At 33.7% G+C, this 16,398-nt stretch overlaps 2 protein-coding genes across 2 annotated transcripts; one reads left to right on the top strand and one right to left on the bottom strand.

Annotated features, from left to right (window-relative positions):
- Window positions 1-1,178: 1,178 nt before the first annotated feature.
- LOC144429833 (uncharacterized) lies at window positions 1,179-4,137 on the bottom strand. The gene is made up of 7 exons (XM_078118049.1): window positions 4,123-4,137; window positions 3,608-3,739; window positions 3,361-3,488; window positions 2,645-2,680; window positions 2,333-2,430; window positions 1,787-1,922; window positions 1,179-1,553 (listed from the first exon to the last, which is right to left on the bottom strand). The coding sequence occupies exons 1-7, from the start codon at window positions 4,135-4,137 to the stop codon at window positions 1,421-1,423; spliced, it is 678 nt and encodes a 225-aa protein (XP_077974175.1). The 3' UTR covers window positions 1,179-1,420.
- A 2,863-nt stretch (window positions 4,138-7,000) lies between these two features.
- Window positions 7,001-13,434, top strand: LOC144429674 (growth hormone secretagogue receptor type 1-like). The gene is made up of 9 exons (XM_078117843.1): window positions 7,001-7,130; window positions 7,939-8,070; window positions 8,543-8,669; window positions 9,329-9,457; window positions 9,993-10,120; window positions 10,665-10,789; window positions 11,317-11,424; window positions 12,121-12,256; window positions 12,340-13,434. Exons 1-9 carry the CDS (start codon window positions 7,045-7,047, stop codon window positions 12,449-12,451), a joined length of 1,083 nt encoding a protein of 360 aa, XP_077973969.1. The 5' UTR covers window positions 7,001-7,044; the 3' UTR covers window positions 12,452-13,434.
- The last annotated feature ends 2,964 nt before the right edge of the window (window positions 13,435-16,398 follow it).

Below are 16,398 nucleotides of genomic sequence, written 5' to 3'. Positions count from 1 at the left end.
ACCAGTCAGCTAACAACACGGCACAATTGTCTTAATATGACACGACTACTCGGCTATGAAAAAGATTTTGCATGTGACTAGAGCAGCGGTTCCCAAACTATGTGTCGCGACCCACTGGTGGGTCGCAAAAGGAATCTTAGTGGGTCGTGAAAAGATGTAGAAAGCTTTGGATAATTATACTGGTTATTAGGATCGGTAGCGACTGGAATACGTAAATCTTCAAAATAACAAAAGAAATTAAATTTAACTTAAATTCTAATCTGTGAAAGTTTCCTTTTTACGATCTTTTCAAAGGAACAAAAGTTTGCTACACAAAAAATGACCATGTGGCTTTTTTACGCATAGCAGTTTTGTACACTGTACAGCACTTCTTACCGTGTTTTCCCGAAATTTAGACAGGATTTAAATTTATTTTCTTTTGAAGAATATTACTATGGTTGTTTTTGGAAGAGGTCTTTTGTGTTCATTTATCAAAAATAAAATCACATTGTAAAATCACAAGATTTTTTACTAAACATTATATAAAAACCGACATCCATTGTTTCTATTTGTATTTCTTATACAAAAATCAAAAAACAAATATCATAATTGTGATATCACACGATCTTGAATAGTGGTGTGATCTTCACCTTACCTCAGGCCAATGAACCTTTCCTCTCCCACACATTTTAAATTTATTTTAAGGGTAGGGTTTAATTAAAATCATTTTGAAAATTCAAATTATTATCATTTTTTCAGGCCAGGTGCTATTTTCGAGGAAACACGGTAGTTTTGCAATGATTAGCCATTGCTGTGTTGTGTGTTATGTCATAAAAAAAAACAAAAAAAAAATAAATTAAATTTAAGTGGGTCGCCATAAGCTGTGGTAATAAATAGTGGGTCCCAACTCTGAAAAGTTTGGGAACCACTGGACTAGAGGGTTAGGTTAAAAAGATTAATATTTTCATTTATCCGAAGAATTAAATAAATTTATACCGATTCGTTGATTAGTACTAGTGATTTGTTCAACGAGAATTGTTTTAAAGATCTCGTTTGTATCTTTCCAGCAAAACACTTGAATCAGTGATAAGAGGATGTTTATATTAATTAAAACACACTGAATTTTAACAAAATAAAAAAAATTCACAATGACTCAACCGTGTGATTATATGAGTAATTTTAATTGCAAAAAAATTCACACTTTTTATATTTTACACCACGTATTATAATTAATCAACATTTACAAAACTAGTTTTCAAAACTGGTTCAAAAAACCATATATAGACCTTCTTTTGTATTACTAATGAGAAATTACAAACCAAAAAAAAGCAATGCAGTTCAGGCATTTACACAAAATAAATCATAATCTTAATTACAGCTTGTAAACTTCATAATTCAACCAATCACAATCAGTCTTTTTTTTTCAAATATTCGTTTCCTTTTACGTTGCGGATTTCCTGGCCCTGGAGACTGCCCCTGATATGTTGTATGAAGATTGTAGTTTCTTGTTTCTACCCCCGACTGGGGCAAGTTTCTTTTTAGAGAAGAGCTGTTTTGTGGCCTTCATCAATGTACTAATAAATCAAGAATGAACTAGTTTTAATGGTGATAAGAATATATAACCATCTCATTTCGTTATACCTAACTCATTTTTTGTACATTGATTTACCTTTCATTATTGACAAATGTAGGACTCTTTATTTTGTGAGATTGAAACGGTCAATTATCTAATCGCTCAAAAACAATCTTTGCTTAACAGTTAACAGTCAGTTTATTTCGCACTTCAAGTCCGTAAAAATTTACTCACTCAGAACCAAGGCTGTAGAAAACCGGATTCAGACATTCACTCAATCTCAGTAGCAGGTAACAAGTAAATGTAAACCAACTCCTTGAGACCAGAGGAATCGTGTAATATATGGGCAACGATACAAGTACTCTGTTCACTAAAAATTAAATGCGATAGTCAAATTAGCTATCTGCTCGTAACTCGAATGAGATATTGAATCAAGCGTTAATGTAAGCAGATTATGCTCAACAATCACAAACACTTGAAACATGGTATATATATATATTTAGTGAATTTTTGAACAATCAATAAAATTATTCCAAAGAATTCATCTATATAATAAATGTACATAAACATCGACGCATGAGATAAGTAAACAGTAAACAAAATTGCAATGCGGCTCTAAATCTACGTTAATGAAACCTGTGTGTCTGTATTACTTTTTACTCAATGTTTATGGGTTGTAGTAAGCAAATGAAGAAACTGAATTAACTTTCTACATTTCATAATTCCTCCCAATCAATCACTCTTAACACATTCGTGTTGAAGCGGTAGGTTAATACCAACCAGCGTTTCCTAGGTATCCCAGTATAAATGAGAGAACAATGAGCGACACCTGAAGGATAGCTTTGTTTTCATTCCGTACTCTGTCGGGACTTGGTGTTCTTGGAACTGAAATTAGTTGTAGTGTTTTAAATCGAGAGAGACCATTTTATATTTAGAAAATGCCACAGGAAAATGTTCTATATACATAGAAGACTATTTCGATCAACGTTTTACATGAATAGATTCACTAGCACAATGGCGCATTCTGTAAATTGTTACAGCAAGATACACTGCACAACCTATTATTCCGGCCATCGGTAGGAAAACATGAACGGCACCGTAAATTTGTGCAGTTTCAAAGCTTCTTTCCTGTGAATAGATATTAGAGGATTACAGACAAGTGGATAACCATGTTTCCAAAACGTATTTCTCCATTAAAGACAGGGGGAAATTGAGATATCGAGGAAAGTATGCTGTGTTTTGTAAACAATACTGAAGTGTTTACAAACTGAAATTGTATCCAGCCTCGACTCATTATTGATATTTATTCCACATTTATCAATTTTACCTTGTAAAACTAACATACACAGTTTTGTGTCTGATTTTCAAACTGGAAAGATCAGACATGGTATTACGTTTCATTTTTTCAAAAATTTAAAACGTATTTCATTAATACAAAAGCGGAGTTATAAGACAGCACCTACCAATACTCTATTGAAACAAAATGAATTGATGATTCATTTAATTTTAAATTGAAAATAATTTTGTGCTTTCAGAAAACCAATATTTTGACTGGAAAATCAGATTATCGAGCATAATTGGAAATTAAAATATATACATACATATCCAAAATTCTTGGAATTAAACTGGTGCGGCAATAATATTAAACGATATATATAAATTGATTTTACGAAATCAGATTTATAAAATAGTTTCTTGCCACAAGGGATCTCATCAGAATTTAGGTATTTGTGAAATTGTTTAAATCCCCAAACCCAAAATAATATGTAGAAAATATAATTGTACAGAAAATTACATTGCATTATTACCATTCCAGTGGCACTGCAATGCAGCCCGAGTATTCTGCATCTGGTTGTACTGGATAAACAGTCGGAAATATATAGCGAAATATTGCTGCTGTTAAGAACACTTCCAACCAAATAACAGCAGCCGTAATCTGAAAATATAAAGATAATAATATTCCTATGAAAATAGGTTTACGATTTAAACAAATTGACTAATTTATCTGTCTCAAATTGTGATAAAATCAAATCCATATAAAATAAATAGATATACCGTTGCCATGCTTGGTGTAAACACACGTTTGACACGCATTGGACACTTCATCGCATACAGACGAACAATGCTGAATATTAGAATATGTTGTACTGTAACGTATTCTGTCCAAACACGAACACTATGAGACAACTGAAACAAATATAAAACAAAAATAAAAAACGTTAGGCTGATGCAGATGTGCCTACAGGCTCGGTACTGTTCCCGTAGTAGCTGATGATACAGCAGAACCCCTTGTATCTACCCTGTCAAACTCCAATCATTGGAATAAAAGATATGTAGTTCTCCGTGTGACATGGGATATTCTGCCAGAATACATGCTTGCGTTGAGATATCAAGGTGTAAAAATTCCACGATTCACAAACCAAATTTTGACCAGCGCCTATTGCACTTACAGTTGTTTCACCAGTGTGCCTGATTTAGGAAAGAAATTTATCTCCACCAAAATCTAATAAAATAACATTCTGAAATTCTATCATTGGAAGAAATTAGTCAAAACCTCACTCCCATCCTACACAGTCCGACGACATCGTGTTACGGCTCATGTGGTTCGTCGTTAACGCGGGAGTTTCCATTACAGTAATTTTCGCACAGTTACCATAATATAGATATTCCGACGCGACTTCACGAACTCACTCAGAAACTAAAGAGAATGATCCATAAGCAATGCTACGAGCGACCTCTAAAATGCCAGGAGGTACTAACACTATAAAGAATTATAGTGTGAGGTTGCGCATTAGTGTATACCAATTTGTCGCGAGACTTGAAGCAGTTCGCGTCAATACGATCAGGAAAACAGCTATAGTGTACTAAATTTATCTGGTAGGTACACTGATCGTAAACGAACGTCAGTTCACATACAACCGAGTTTGGCGGCTGAAATCTTTTTCGGAAGAACAAGTTCCGGAAGTTCAGACGAACACAATTGATGTGTTCCAACCAGACGGAATTTGAGTGATTCTGGTAGTCTTTTCTTCAATATTTCGAAATCAAACCGGTTTAAAATTAAAAAAAAAATGATAATGAACATTGTTCACTTTTATTCGAAGGTGATGTGGACAAAAACACGTAGGCCTGTGTGTACAGTATAGATTTTAGACACGCGCGAGAAAAACCAAAGCGCTTTCGCAACGGATAGAAACCTGTAAAATATGTTTACTCGGCAAAGACACTACCAGCAATCAATAAAATACATCGAATTTTGGACCAATCGCTTAAAGCAACGTTACTTTGTATATTCGGTTATCAAGCGGTTACACTGGTATCAAAACAACATAATTTCTGCACAGACCGGTAAAAACAGGTTCGCGGACCAGTGGCCGCTGGTTTAGCCTGCAGGTACTCATGAGGATTATTACTATAAGGTCAACTGCTTATTCGAATGTAACATTATCAAAAAAGGTATAAACGGGGACTATTATTGACGCTCACTCAGGTTATCACTCAGTCGCATTTACTAATACCCGTGACCAGCACAAATTTCACTTTTCAACTTTTAACTTCTTGTGACTTGTGTGCATTTTCAACAGAAGTCGGGCGACGCGGGTCGCGACCCACAGTTTAAGAACCACTGCTGTAAATGATTTGATACTACTTAGTTTTGGTCTTCCTGTCCCTATATTTGTGCAATGCTCTCTTGATCTTGTTGGACACGAAGTGAACCTATAGATTGTTTCAATATGATCATGTTGTTAGAATTCTTTGTTACGTTCTTGTTCTCATTGTTATAACGCATTTCCCTTTAAATCTGATTTGAAATAATTGTGTAATGATTTTTATGGCCGAACAAACTTAAAAAGCCAATATAATGTAAGTTAAAATGAATTAAAATTAAAACACATCTTTTATCGAATAATTTTCAACAAAATCAAAAAAAATCGCTTTTCTTTTTATCTACTGGACTAATCCCTTTGTAATCGCAAGTGATTAAAGATTGGTGTATTTTGCCAAAAGACTATTACTTTTATTTATTTCAAAACTGTCTGTGGGCTCTACGGGATTCGTTTTTTGTGTGCAATGACGTCATCAAATTTAATAAATTGCGCACCAAACGGCGGTTCCGGCATCGAGTTGGTTGCTTTCCGGTGATCAGTCGAAGTCATATGACCTGCGACACCGGTAGTCTACCGTGGAAGATTGCATACTCATAATACTTCGTTTTGGCCACCGTATTCGTATATTTGAGCATTGCTTCTTTTTTAATTTATAATCAAAACACAGAAGAGGAAACTCATTTAGTATCATGGTCATCTTCGATCAAAAACTAGTACAGCTAACTGGTACAAAAACGTAATTTTCCAAAATATGATTATTAATCCACGATTCAACCTGGTCACAGAGTGACATGCCACGGGGCGAGAGCAAGCTTAATAAAGTCCAAATTTAAAGTTTATGGCTCGTACCACGGGGCTGTGGAGTGCCATTCCATTGAGCTGAACAACTACAAGTGATGTGATGAAGATTCTTTTGGTGAATTCATCGGCGGAATATTGTAAAAATATTTTCTATGCCTGTTGGGTCCAGCTTCTCGGAGACCAATGGTTTTGAATTGGTATTGGTTGTTAATTCTTCCTTACCAGCGCCAGTTAAATCCATATTTTTGGAAATGTTTTCTCAAATTGTTTTCTTCAATAACTTCAATGTTATTTTGAATATTGATAAATTTCTTGATTCTCTCAACATTATTCCAAAGTGAGGATTTAATAACACATCGCTTTCGATATCTGTAAAATTTGGGTATAATCCTACACAAACAGAAGTTCACGCGCAAACAAAACTAAATAAATTTCGTTTTTTATTTCGATTTTTCTTGGGAGGGGGGGGGGGTTCACCCTGTATAGACATACAAATTAACAGCATAAAATATTGATTATGAAGGGCAATGAAAATATAAATACATCCGTCGGCATAAATTTGAGATTATTGAAATAACGTATTTACAAAGCATAATAAATATTTGATACGGTAAATGTTTATTTTTTTCGTCGATTATAATTTCAATTTCTGCCAAATGTGACCGATCGCGCATACTTCTTTAGTTAAATGCACATTACTACATGAAATAATCTATTGATACATTCAACAAAATATGTATTTGGTATGTTATTAACAAAATTATGCACGTATCGATTCTAAATACATATTTAATGAGTATGCAAAATCGACTCAATTCACCTGTTGAAGGGAATAAACATGACCTACGTCAATGCACCTGATAGCTTCCGTAATTTATAACCTAATCATAACAGGATTGTTGATAGTTTAATTGAAACCCCACATAGTATTTTTATATCGATACCATGTAGTCGAATTACACGGTTGAGCTGACATTACCCATATTTAATAGCACGACATGAGAACAACTGATTAGTCAAACAAGCCACTCGTGAAGTATTCGTGGTAGGTTTTTAATTAACCGAACTAGTTAACAAACAGATATGAATTCGAGCTCATATTTTGGTAATTTTGGTAACAATGTTACCGAAATTGGAACGGTGAATATTACCCGCCCACAGCACGGAATGTAAGTATTTTTTTACCAGTATTATGAGTACTGCATGTATTTAATATAATATAATTTTTTGTTCAGTCAATTTGTGGAAAAGGAAACCCAAGCCATGACTAGAAATTAAAATCTAAAAATAAAAAGAAAGAAATATTATCAGTTTCAATTTATCCAATATATCAAATCAGAAACATTTTATGAAAAGTTTTCTGCGTTATATATTTGTCAATCGATTGAAAATTTTTTGATAAATTATTGTAAAAGTGGTAATGAAAGAATGAAAATTATCTGAACTAAACCTTAAAATTAAAAAGTCGATTTACGAACGGATTCACTAAGACAGCAGTCTCTAAACATTTTTGTGCGCACAGCGCTAAATACCCGGGAGAAAACTCACCGCGCTTTTACTCGAAGAAACATTGCTGCTTGTAAACAAAACTCAATTTTGCGATCGTTAATGTATTCTCTTTTAAAGTTTGTGAACATATATATATATATATCCCTGATGAATGAAAAAAAAGGTCAATGTTCTTCAACATCCCTGCCCGATGTTCCTTTAGAATGCTAAATGAATCATCAACGTTCGCTAAACTCGGTTCAGAAGAGAAATAAACTGCAACTAGCGTAATTGCAGCATGTGGTGTCTACCATATTGTTACCTATCAATGGAGGCAGACATTACGTAACAGTTAATTAATTTCTGTTAATTTCTGCCGCGCACCTTTTGAAAACCGCAAAATCCCTCCTTCTCGCTAACTTGAATATATAACACATTCAACATAGCCATCTTGGATGTAAAATAATTCATGTAAATTCTTATTTTTAGATTTGATCCAAATATATTCAGTAATGTGGAAAGAGTTATATTCTCTGCGATAATTGTCATCCTAGGAATTTTTGGAGTAGTTGCGAATGTGGTTACATTTATTGTGATTTTCACATCTCCTAAACTAAGCAAGTATGTACAACTTTATAACATCAATGTACAACAATGCTATTTTTATGAGCATTTATGTTCTTCACTGTTCATTGATTTCATTCATGTCTTTCATTTGTTTTATCCTTCTTTTTGCTTCTTTTTCACTTAGTATTTTCAAAGAGTGGTATTGTAGAATGAGCCAATGTGTATAACAAGATCTAACATAACAAAAAGTATAGAAGGTAGCGTGAATACAAAAGCTAAACTGACCCCCAAAATAACATACACATCATATATCATATTCGACTTGATATTGTTATTGAAAGAGTATACCGGTTTTGTAACCACGGCTGTGGTGGTTATCTTTAGTGTAATGACCTAAAATTGAAAAGCGAGTTTTTCAAACTCAAGACCGTATGGAACGGTATTGGTGATAGCTAACCTCTAGCCACCTTCATTTACTGTCAAGTCAAACCAGAACAGTAAACATATTCAAAAAATACAATTTTAGGTCCCCGTTCAATGTTCTCCTCATGAGTTTATGCGTCTCTGATTTTCTGTCCGCTTGTAATAGTGGAATGCAACTATATCATTACATGTGGGGATTGCAAGAATTCACAAATGAGTTCTTTTGCAAGGTAAGTATTTTCGGTGCTTCCGAAGCATGCAAACCAAGATGGCGGACATCGGAACGTAACATGGGAAACAGGTTAGGGTTAGGAGATGATTTTTTTCCAATTTTCCTTATTTTAGTCCTATTATCAGTTCGAAGACTAGCCAAGAGCCTCCCGTAGTATTTATACCTAAAATTATGGCCTAACCCTAACCTAGTACACATGTTACATTCCGATGTCCGCCATCTTGGTTCGCATACTACCCCGTATTTTCAGTGGTATTCTAATCAGTGTACCATTCTGCAATCTTCTTTCTTTTCATAGAAATGTCTAAAACTCCACCCTGGTTTACTGTTAAAAATTTGTAATTCAATTCAATGTCTTATTCAATGTATTGCACACTGGTTTTAGAATATTATTAGTATACCAGCTAGCTACATCGTAGTGTGATCGTTAGCCAATTAGGATGTCCAGCGCCAATTACCATGTATAGAACATTTTGTTACTTCGATTATTTCCAATTTCAACCATATCTGGAGATATTTGTCAACCAAAAGATGTTACTCGCTCTGTTCTTGTATTGCGATATTTAACATAAAACTGTTGTGCATACATAGTGATTCTTGCTCATTATAAACAATTTTTAGTCACAAATGTAACAAAAATTATATATTTTTACCTAGGCAACTTCCGGTATCCGCGTTTTGACAGAGTATGTGACAATACAGCATATTCTCGTATTTAGCATCGTTCGACTGTTTGTCATCCAGTTCCCGTTGAAAGCCAGCTCTTTCAAAAAGAACCATGCAAGGGTATTAAGTTTATCTCTTTACTTTCAACATATAAAGTATGAATAATATTTTGGGTGGTAGAATGACAAAATTGAATAAAAATGCATCCAGTACCTAATCGAATATTTGAACATTTTTTTTTTTACCTATATATATATCTAATGTAAACTAGTCAATCTTTTAAAACCAACTGTTGCTAAAAAATATAAATTGACGAAGATAAATTTATGTGATGAAGATAAAAGTAGGAAGAATTTTATTTTGAAGTTAAGTTTTTCTTTCCACATTCAATATTTGTAACGAACACCAAATCTTACATATATATATATATTTTTTTTATCTATATATACCTAATGTAAACTAGTCAATCTTTTAAAGCCAACTGTTGCTTCTTGAATATAAATTGGCACATATAAATTTATGTGGTAAGGATAAAAGTAGGAAGCATTTTATTTTGATAGTAAATTTTGCTTTCCTCGTTTAATATTTGTAACAAACACAAAATCTTATATCTGGTACGTTTTATAAATTTCGTCAATTTTTTATTTATTTACAGATTATTGCTGTAATTATTTGGATCGAAGTCTTCTTTGCCGCTGCAATATTTCGCATCATATTTCCAACAGTTTATCCCGTCAGACCTGGTGAAAAATATTCAGGATGTACATCTGTTGGAGAACATTGGTAATGGCAAATAAGTACTGTGAATAAATTGTGATAAGATAGGAGCAGATGCTAATATGACTATAGCTTGTATCGGTGTAGACTCTGTCAAAAATACTGTTGGGTTTTAAATTATAGAAATCCTGTAAAATATTTGTTTTGCAAGAATGACTGGTTATGGTATGAAATTGCATGATCAAATTTGCTCATTCTTTGGTGATTCCGCGAAAACATTATATCTTCCTTTCTTTATTTAACAAATTAATATTTTCATGATCTTCCAAATTAAGTATCAAAACTTGCGGATGAGAAAATTGGGGAAATCTGTTTTGTGAAATATTACTCGATCTGAGTGATTTAGTCACATGTTTACAAATAAGTGGTATGTTAATACCCAATTAATTTTTAAATTATTCTGAATTTTGAGGGCATGTTACAAGTTAAATTATACGACATAAGTTTTGCTTACCTGTATAATATACCTTTATCGCTAGAGAATAGTAATACTATATGCGTTATTCAAGTTATGCTCGCGAATCTTCCAAAAAAAATAATACATTTTTAGGCGCGACACAGCAATATTGTTCCAGAGCTTTGCTGTACCAATTATGCTCTTTCTTCCGATGGGCGGCATCGTCATTTGTACAATTTGTATAATCACGAAACTCATATCAGTACAAAAGCAACGAGGTAAGTACTAGTTTTATAATTCAGCTAAAACAGACGCGAGCATACAATATATACAACATGCGTATCATTTTTAGGCGGTCGCCACCTGCATGTATTTTGCTTGCGTCGAAATTTCAATTCTTGTCACAAAAAAAACAAGTAGGATACTTTAATCGAAGAGAAGGATTGTAATATTTATCAGTATCATAACAGGTCACTATCGGGAGGGTAAAAAATGTGAAGTCATCCAAGGCGCACTTTATACAATGTATAATATATGCATATATAATATACTTTTGTAAATCCTATTTAAGATCAGAAAAAGTTGTCGATGAGATTCGAATTTGTGACTGATTTAGAAAATATATATCTTCAGTTTGGATTTCTTGTAGAGAGCCCCGCCACTAGTGTAAAATATGTGAGATTTGAGAAAACATTTTTAAGCTGTGGCAGAGTATTTTTTGTCGAGAGCTTTCAACAAAAAATTGCTCATCTTTCATGCTAAATGTTATTAATAGATATTTTTTATATTTTGTTGTATATTTCAGCCACACTCGGCCAAGCAGTTTCACGTCAAGATAATAAACAAAGAGCTGCATTGATTCAAACCATTCTTATAGTATTCTCCTTTCTGATTGGATACTCTGGAGGTGCAGGTAAAGTGTCCTATCGATTTCTACCAGTCCTATCTAAAACACAGTAAATCGTAAATTATGGACACAGAGAACCGTATCGAACCGGTCCATCTTCAAGGCTCATGAACGGACACGGTTCGTTGAGCACGAGCCCGCCGAAAACGACCAAAAAAATCCATATTGTGGCGTGTTTTAAAATAGCAATGTCTGAGGTGGAACGGAACCCCGGTAGAAGTTTGTACGTGGGTCGACGTTTCTTTTTGATAGCTGTTTCATCTCACACTTTACCGTTTTTACCTTTGTACGGTGCTTTGGTAGCTTGTATGATATTTATACTCGGATACCAAATAGGAAATTTTTATCGAAAAATGAAATGAAACAAATTGAAAAGTTCAATATTAAGCTTTATTAGCTGAGTAACTAATTCTCTATATTTTTGCCTAAACAACTTAAAGTGCTGATATATCGATCAAAAATGCTATTCTTGAAATATTCATTAAACAATCTCCAATGCGATAATAAATCTCATGAAAAATGATCATACAATTATTTCCGATTCAATCGAATGACCTCAAATACTGTACAGTAATATTTTCTTGGATCCTTTTCTTTATTTCTCTAATATATTTACACTATCATGTCAATGAACCTCGACGTCGTTTCGACTTTTTTTTCAATATTTATTGGGCAAATATGGTAATTTAATTATTTTTATAGCGTTCAGATTTACTATCACGACCAAAGCTTTATTCAAGTTTACAGCGAGAACTAAAAGGATGTTTGCTTTGACTGCATACACTGTGTTACGAACGAGCGAATGTCTCAACCCCGTTTTCTATAACCTTTCATCCAGGTATTTTTATCAAAGTTTTTTCAATTCCACGTTAAAATAAATCACTTAAAAATTAACAGTTTGTTTTATGAAAATGTTTTTAGTCAACTTCGTGATGCTACGAAGGCACTTCTTGGAAAAAATTCCAGCAAGGCTTCTCTTCCGAACGCTAGACACAAAGCAACAATAAGCTCAAAGATTCAACCTCCTACCTAAAACTTGAGACATCAATGCGTCGATTCAGTCTGAATTATCAAAATGAACATTATTTATTATGTGTTATATAGGATTCTAGGAAAGTTTCATACATATGAAGTACTTTTAGATTGACTCTTGTTCTGTACATCTATTTATAAGTAATGTTAAAGGTAAGCTGTTTTTGAGTGTTTCCACAGGCGAAAAAATAGACATATTGTGCGCTGACCAACAGACGCTTTTTCACTATTCTATAACGCGTAAACTCACAAAATTGTAGATATGACAGTTTTACAGAAATGCGAATATATTCATGTATATATATATTTTCTGGTTTTCAATTACGCCTCAGACGTCGGTGTCCGTTTCTTTGAACATTATTCATTTTGTAAAGTTATATTGTTATCTTGCCATTTACATCTGATGATGTTACTTAACATTTTTGAAATTTAGTTTTCCAATTTCTGTTGTCGTGATTAGTGTTTTGTTAGAAGAATGGAATGATGATTTGTTGGTATGTCGATAAATAAACAAAATAAAAGGATCAAAGCACAATGTCATTGCGCGTTTTGCTATCAATACATCAACTGCTATGGCAAGAATGAGAAAAAGGTCATGGAAAAAACAGGCCAACCAATATCCCCGTTGTCGACGTTCACGTGGATTGTGTCTGGGAGAGTATATGTAAATAATCATTGTAGTGTAGCAAATGTGGATTGTAACTATGGATTATAATGTTATTTAACCCCTTCATATTAATATTATCTTACGTCTTCTGAAAATAGTCGACTTTGTGATTCGCGACAGCGATCAGCCTTCGTCTATATAGCCTTCTTTGTAAGCGACCAATTTGATGACGTATCGTTTCCGGCCACGCCGAGAGTACTGAAATATATTGTGCTTGTGATTTATTTTGTTTTTGACTTTGTTAACATTTAAGTGTTTTCAATATATCTGTATTCGGATTGGATTGTGTAACTTTCAATATAACAATTGACATGCAATACATTGTGTGCTTTATTGACCTCTGAAGAAGTACAGATGGTACTTGCACATTCGGAGTACAGGCCAAACAATTCCCTATAGTAGAGTTTATTTTAATTGCCCATTCGACTTCGTATACATTGACAGTTAGAAAATGTCTAAATTCAACCACCTACCTATTTTGTTGCAAGCCACCAATGATTCCAAAACCGACATTTTTAAGCATGATAATTTATATAAGCTTTTCATTATTCACTGTTTAATTAATTATCGTTTGGTATCGTATGGTACGTTGGAGTTGAGAATAAAGACATTGTCTCGTGGAAGTGTCTGACAAAGACTTGGGGGATTGGTCAGTCGAGGCGCTACCGTTGCTATTCGTCGTCGTCTGACGACAGAGGAAGCGAAACCTCTTTCTCAATATCTTTATTTAGGAAGTGGTGTATATTTTTCCATTAGCGATACAACTATTTCCAAATTATAGACATGGGTTTATAGGTATATAAATATATATATAGATATATACAGTAGTGTAGATAGACGCTCATTTTATATTCAATTCACGAAACAATATATTCAGAGAGTCTCTGCACAAGTGGAACAAAAACAGTTTAATAGCCTTGACCTGAACAAGCACATGATAATTTTCAATCTAAATGTCCATCTCGAAATATAGCGCATTTTTGCTGAGCAGTGACCGTCGTTTTTCACAGTAAACTAAAACTAGAATAACGATAGAATTTAACATATATGACCTGTAAACTTGTTGCCTAGGATGCTCACTATTTCCCAGCAGAAAGCACACTAGCTCACGCAACTTTGAACTATTTTTTATTAGAAACAACAAAATCAAGGTTTTGTCATATCTTTGCTGCATCTTGGTAATAATGAGAACAAAAATAATTACTTGAAATAAGCAATTTGAGTGGGTTAAAATCATGGCTATATTACACTCGCATAGCCACGTCGAAGTAGTAAACAACATCAACATGGATTGTATTCATAAAGACAATCATCAAGTCACCATAGGTGAAAGAAGCTCCAGATGTCGGAGACAGATTTGGAGTTTGATTTTTCATGATCTATCTGACCTGTCGCACCTGATTTTTTTTTTTTGATTCTTTCAAATAAACAAGAGATCAATGTTAAAATACAAGCGAGCTATGCTCAAATATACACGTCACGCTGAAATTCACTGTGGTACGATACGGTAGCTCACCAGCAGGCTTGACCACAGAACCTGTTCGCTGATCACGTGATCAATATGTGTTTGCGGAATCGCCACGTGATGGAAATTCTGATGACGTCAAAGCTCAAAATAAAAACGAATCCCATAAAGCTCACAGGAATATTTGAAAATAATAAAAGTAATAGCCTTCTAGGGAAAAAATCAATTTTTAATTATTGAAAATGTCAAAGCAATTGGTCCTGTAATCAAAGAGAAAAACAACTTTTTAAAAACGTGTCAAAGAACAAGAACAACAATAATATGATATTGAAACGATCGTTATGTCCACCGACGTGTCCAATAATATGAACACGAAGATCGAACACGATGGACTTCTAACACGAAGGACTACGTCAAAGAGACAGATTTCACGAGGCTGATCTTCATGACATGCCGTATGCACATTTCACATCGGTTCATATTGGTTATGAAAAGCAATGAATTATAAATACATCCGTCGGTATAAATTGGATAATGTTGAAATGACGTATTTACAAAGCAGAACGCATATATATATGATACGGTTGAATATTCGAGATTTTTCTCGATTTTTAATTCAAAATTGTATCAAAATGTGTGTGACATAATGCCTAAATATGTGGTTGAGCAAACAAGTTAATTGATTAATTATTTCATGATCATTCAATAAAATCAATTTTGGTTTTATAATAACTGATAGAGGATTTCAGCATAGGAAAGCGTAAGTAGCAGATACATTGATGCTTTTAAAACCTAGAATTTAACACTATGTGACCGATCGCGCACAATACTTCAGTTATAAACACTATTATTACAAGAATCAATTAATGATAACATTTAACAAAATATGGATTTGGTATGTTATTAATGATTATGCCCTTATCAATTCTAAATACATATTTAATGAATATGCAAAATTCACTCAATTCACCTGTTAAATGGATTTGCCAGTCTTGCTTCTCTTTCACTCAGTATTTTCAAAGAGTGTCATTGCAGAATGAGAGTAACATGTATATATATATATATATATATAATGACGAGAACAATGTTACCCAAATTGAAAAGGTCAATAACGCCCGCCACAGCACGGAAAGTATTTTTGTACCGGTATTATGGGTACTTCAAGTATTTATTGTATTATTATTTTTCAATCAATCTGTGAAAAAGAAAGTGACTAGAAGTTAAAAACTATAAACAGTAAGATGGAAATAATTTCAATTGACCCAATATATATACCAAATTAGAGACATTTTATAAAAGGTCTACTGCGTTAGATATTTGTTAATCGGTTAAAATTGCAGTGGCGGCGCGTGGTCATTTTGACAACCGGGGCAAGCTACTGCGGGACCAAGTCACCCCCATCTACGGGGACAGGATGAGCGCTGTAAGTTCTCCCATCATTTTATGAGTATAAAAACCATTCCATCGGTAACAACCAATCGGCAAAAGCGACAATTTTTAACGATAAGAAAGTGTCTTTAAAACCGGTCCAAGTCAAGGGATTAATAAATATAGACATAGTTTATTTTGAAACCTCTTTCAAAAGGAAAGGCAATATTTACCCAGATAAATACAATGACATATTAACAGAAACTTCGGGAAAGCAGACAAAACCTAAAATAAGGTTTAAAACGTTACTATGAAGAAAGGAAAGGTAATGCAAAGATAAGGACATGCGTCGCTCACTCATAGATATATATGCTGCTAGACTTCTACTGCTTGAACATATATGCAACACGCCGCGGTTTCTTGGAAGCAAAATGCTCAATAACGCGCT

This window comes from Styela clava, chromosome 11 (assembly GCF_964204865.1).
Source record: "Styela clava chromosome 11, kaStyClav1.hap1.2, whole genome shotgun sequence".
Classification (NCBI taxonomy): Eukaryota; Metazoa; Chordata; class Ascidiacea; order Stolidobranchia; family Styelidae; genus Styela; species Styela clava.
This window is presented reverse-complemented; position numbering and strand designations above follow the sequence as displayed.

Bases quoted from the DNA above. Each gene is read 5' to 3' on its own strand.
- LOC144429674 (XM_078117843.1), top strand. From the start codon at position 7,045: ATGAATTCGAGCTCATATTTTGGTAATTTTGGTAACAATGTTACCGAA. The intron at 9,458-9,992 runs GTATTAAGTTTA...ATTTATTTACAG, and splicing joins TCAAAAAGAACCATGCAAGG to ATTATTGCTGTAATTATTTG. The intron at 12,257-12,339 runs GTATTTTTATCA...AAATGTTTTTAG, and splicing joins TTCTATAACCTTTCATCCAG to TCAACTTCGTGATGCTACGA.
- LOC144429833 (XM_078118049.1), bottom strand. The intron at 2,431-2,644 runs GTTCATGTTTTC...TTCAGTTCCAAG, and splicing joins CTGCACAAATTTACGGTGCC to AACACCAAGTCCCGACAGAG. The intron at 1,554-1,786 runs GTGAGTAAATTT...TTGATTTATTAG, and splicing joins TTCTACAGCCTTGGTTCTGA to TACATTGATGAAGGCCACAA.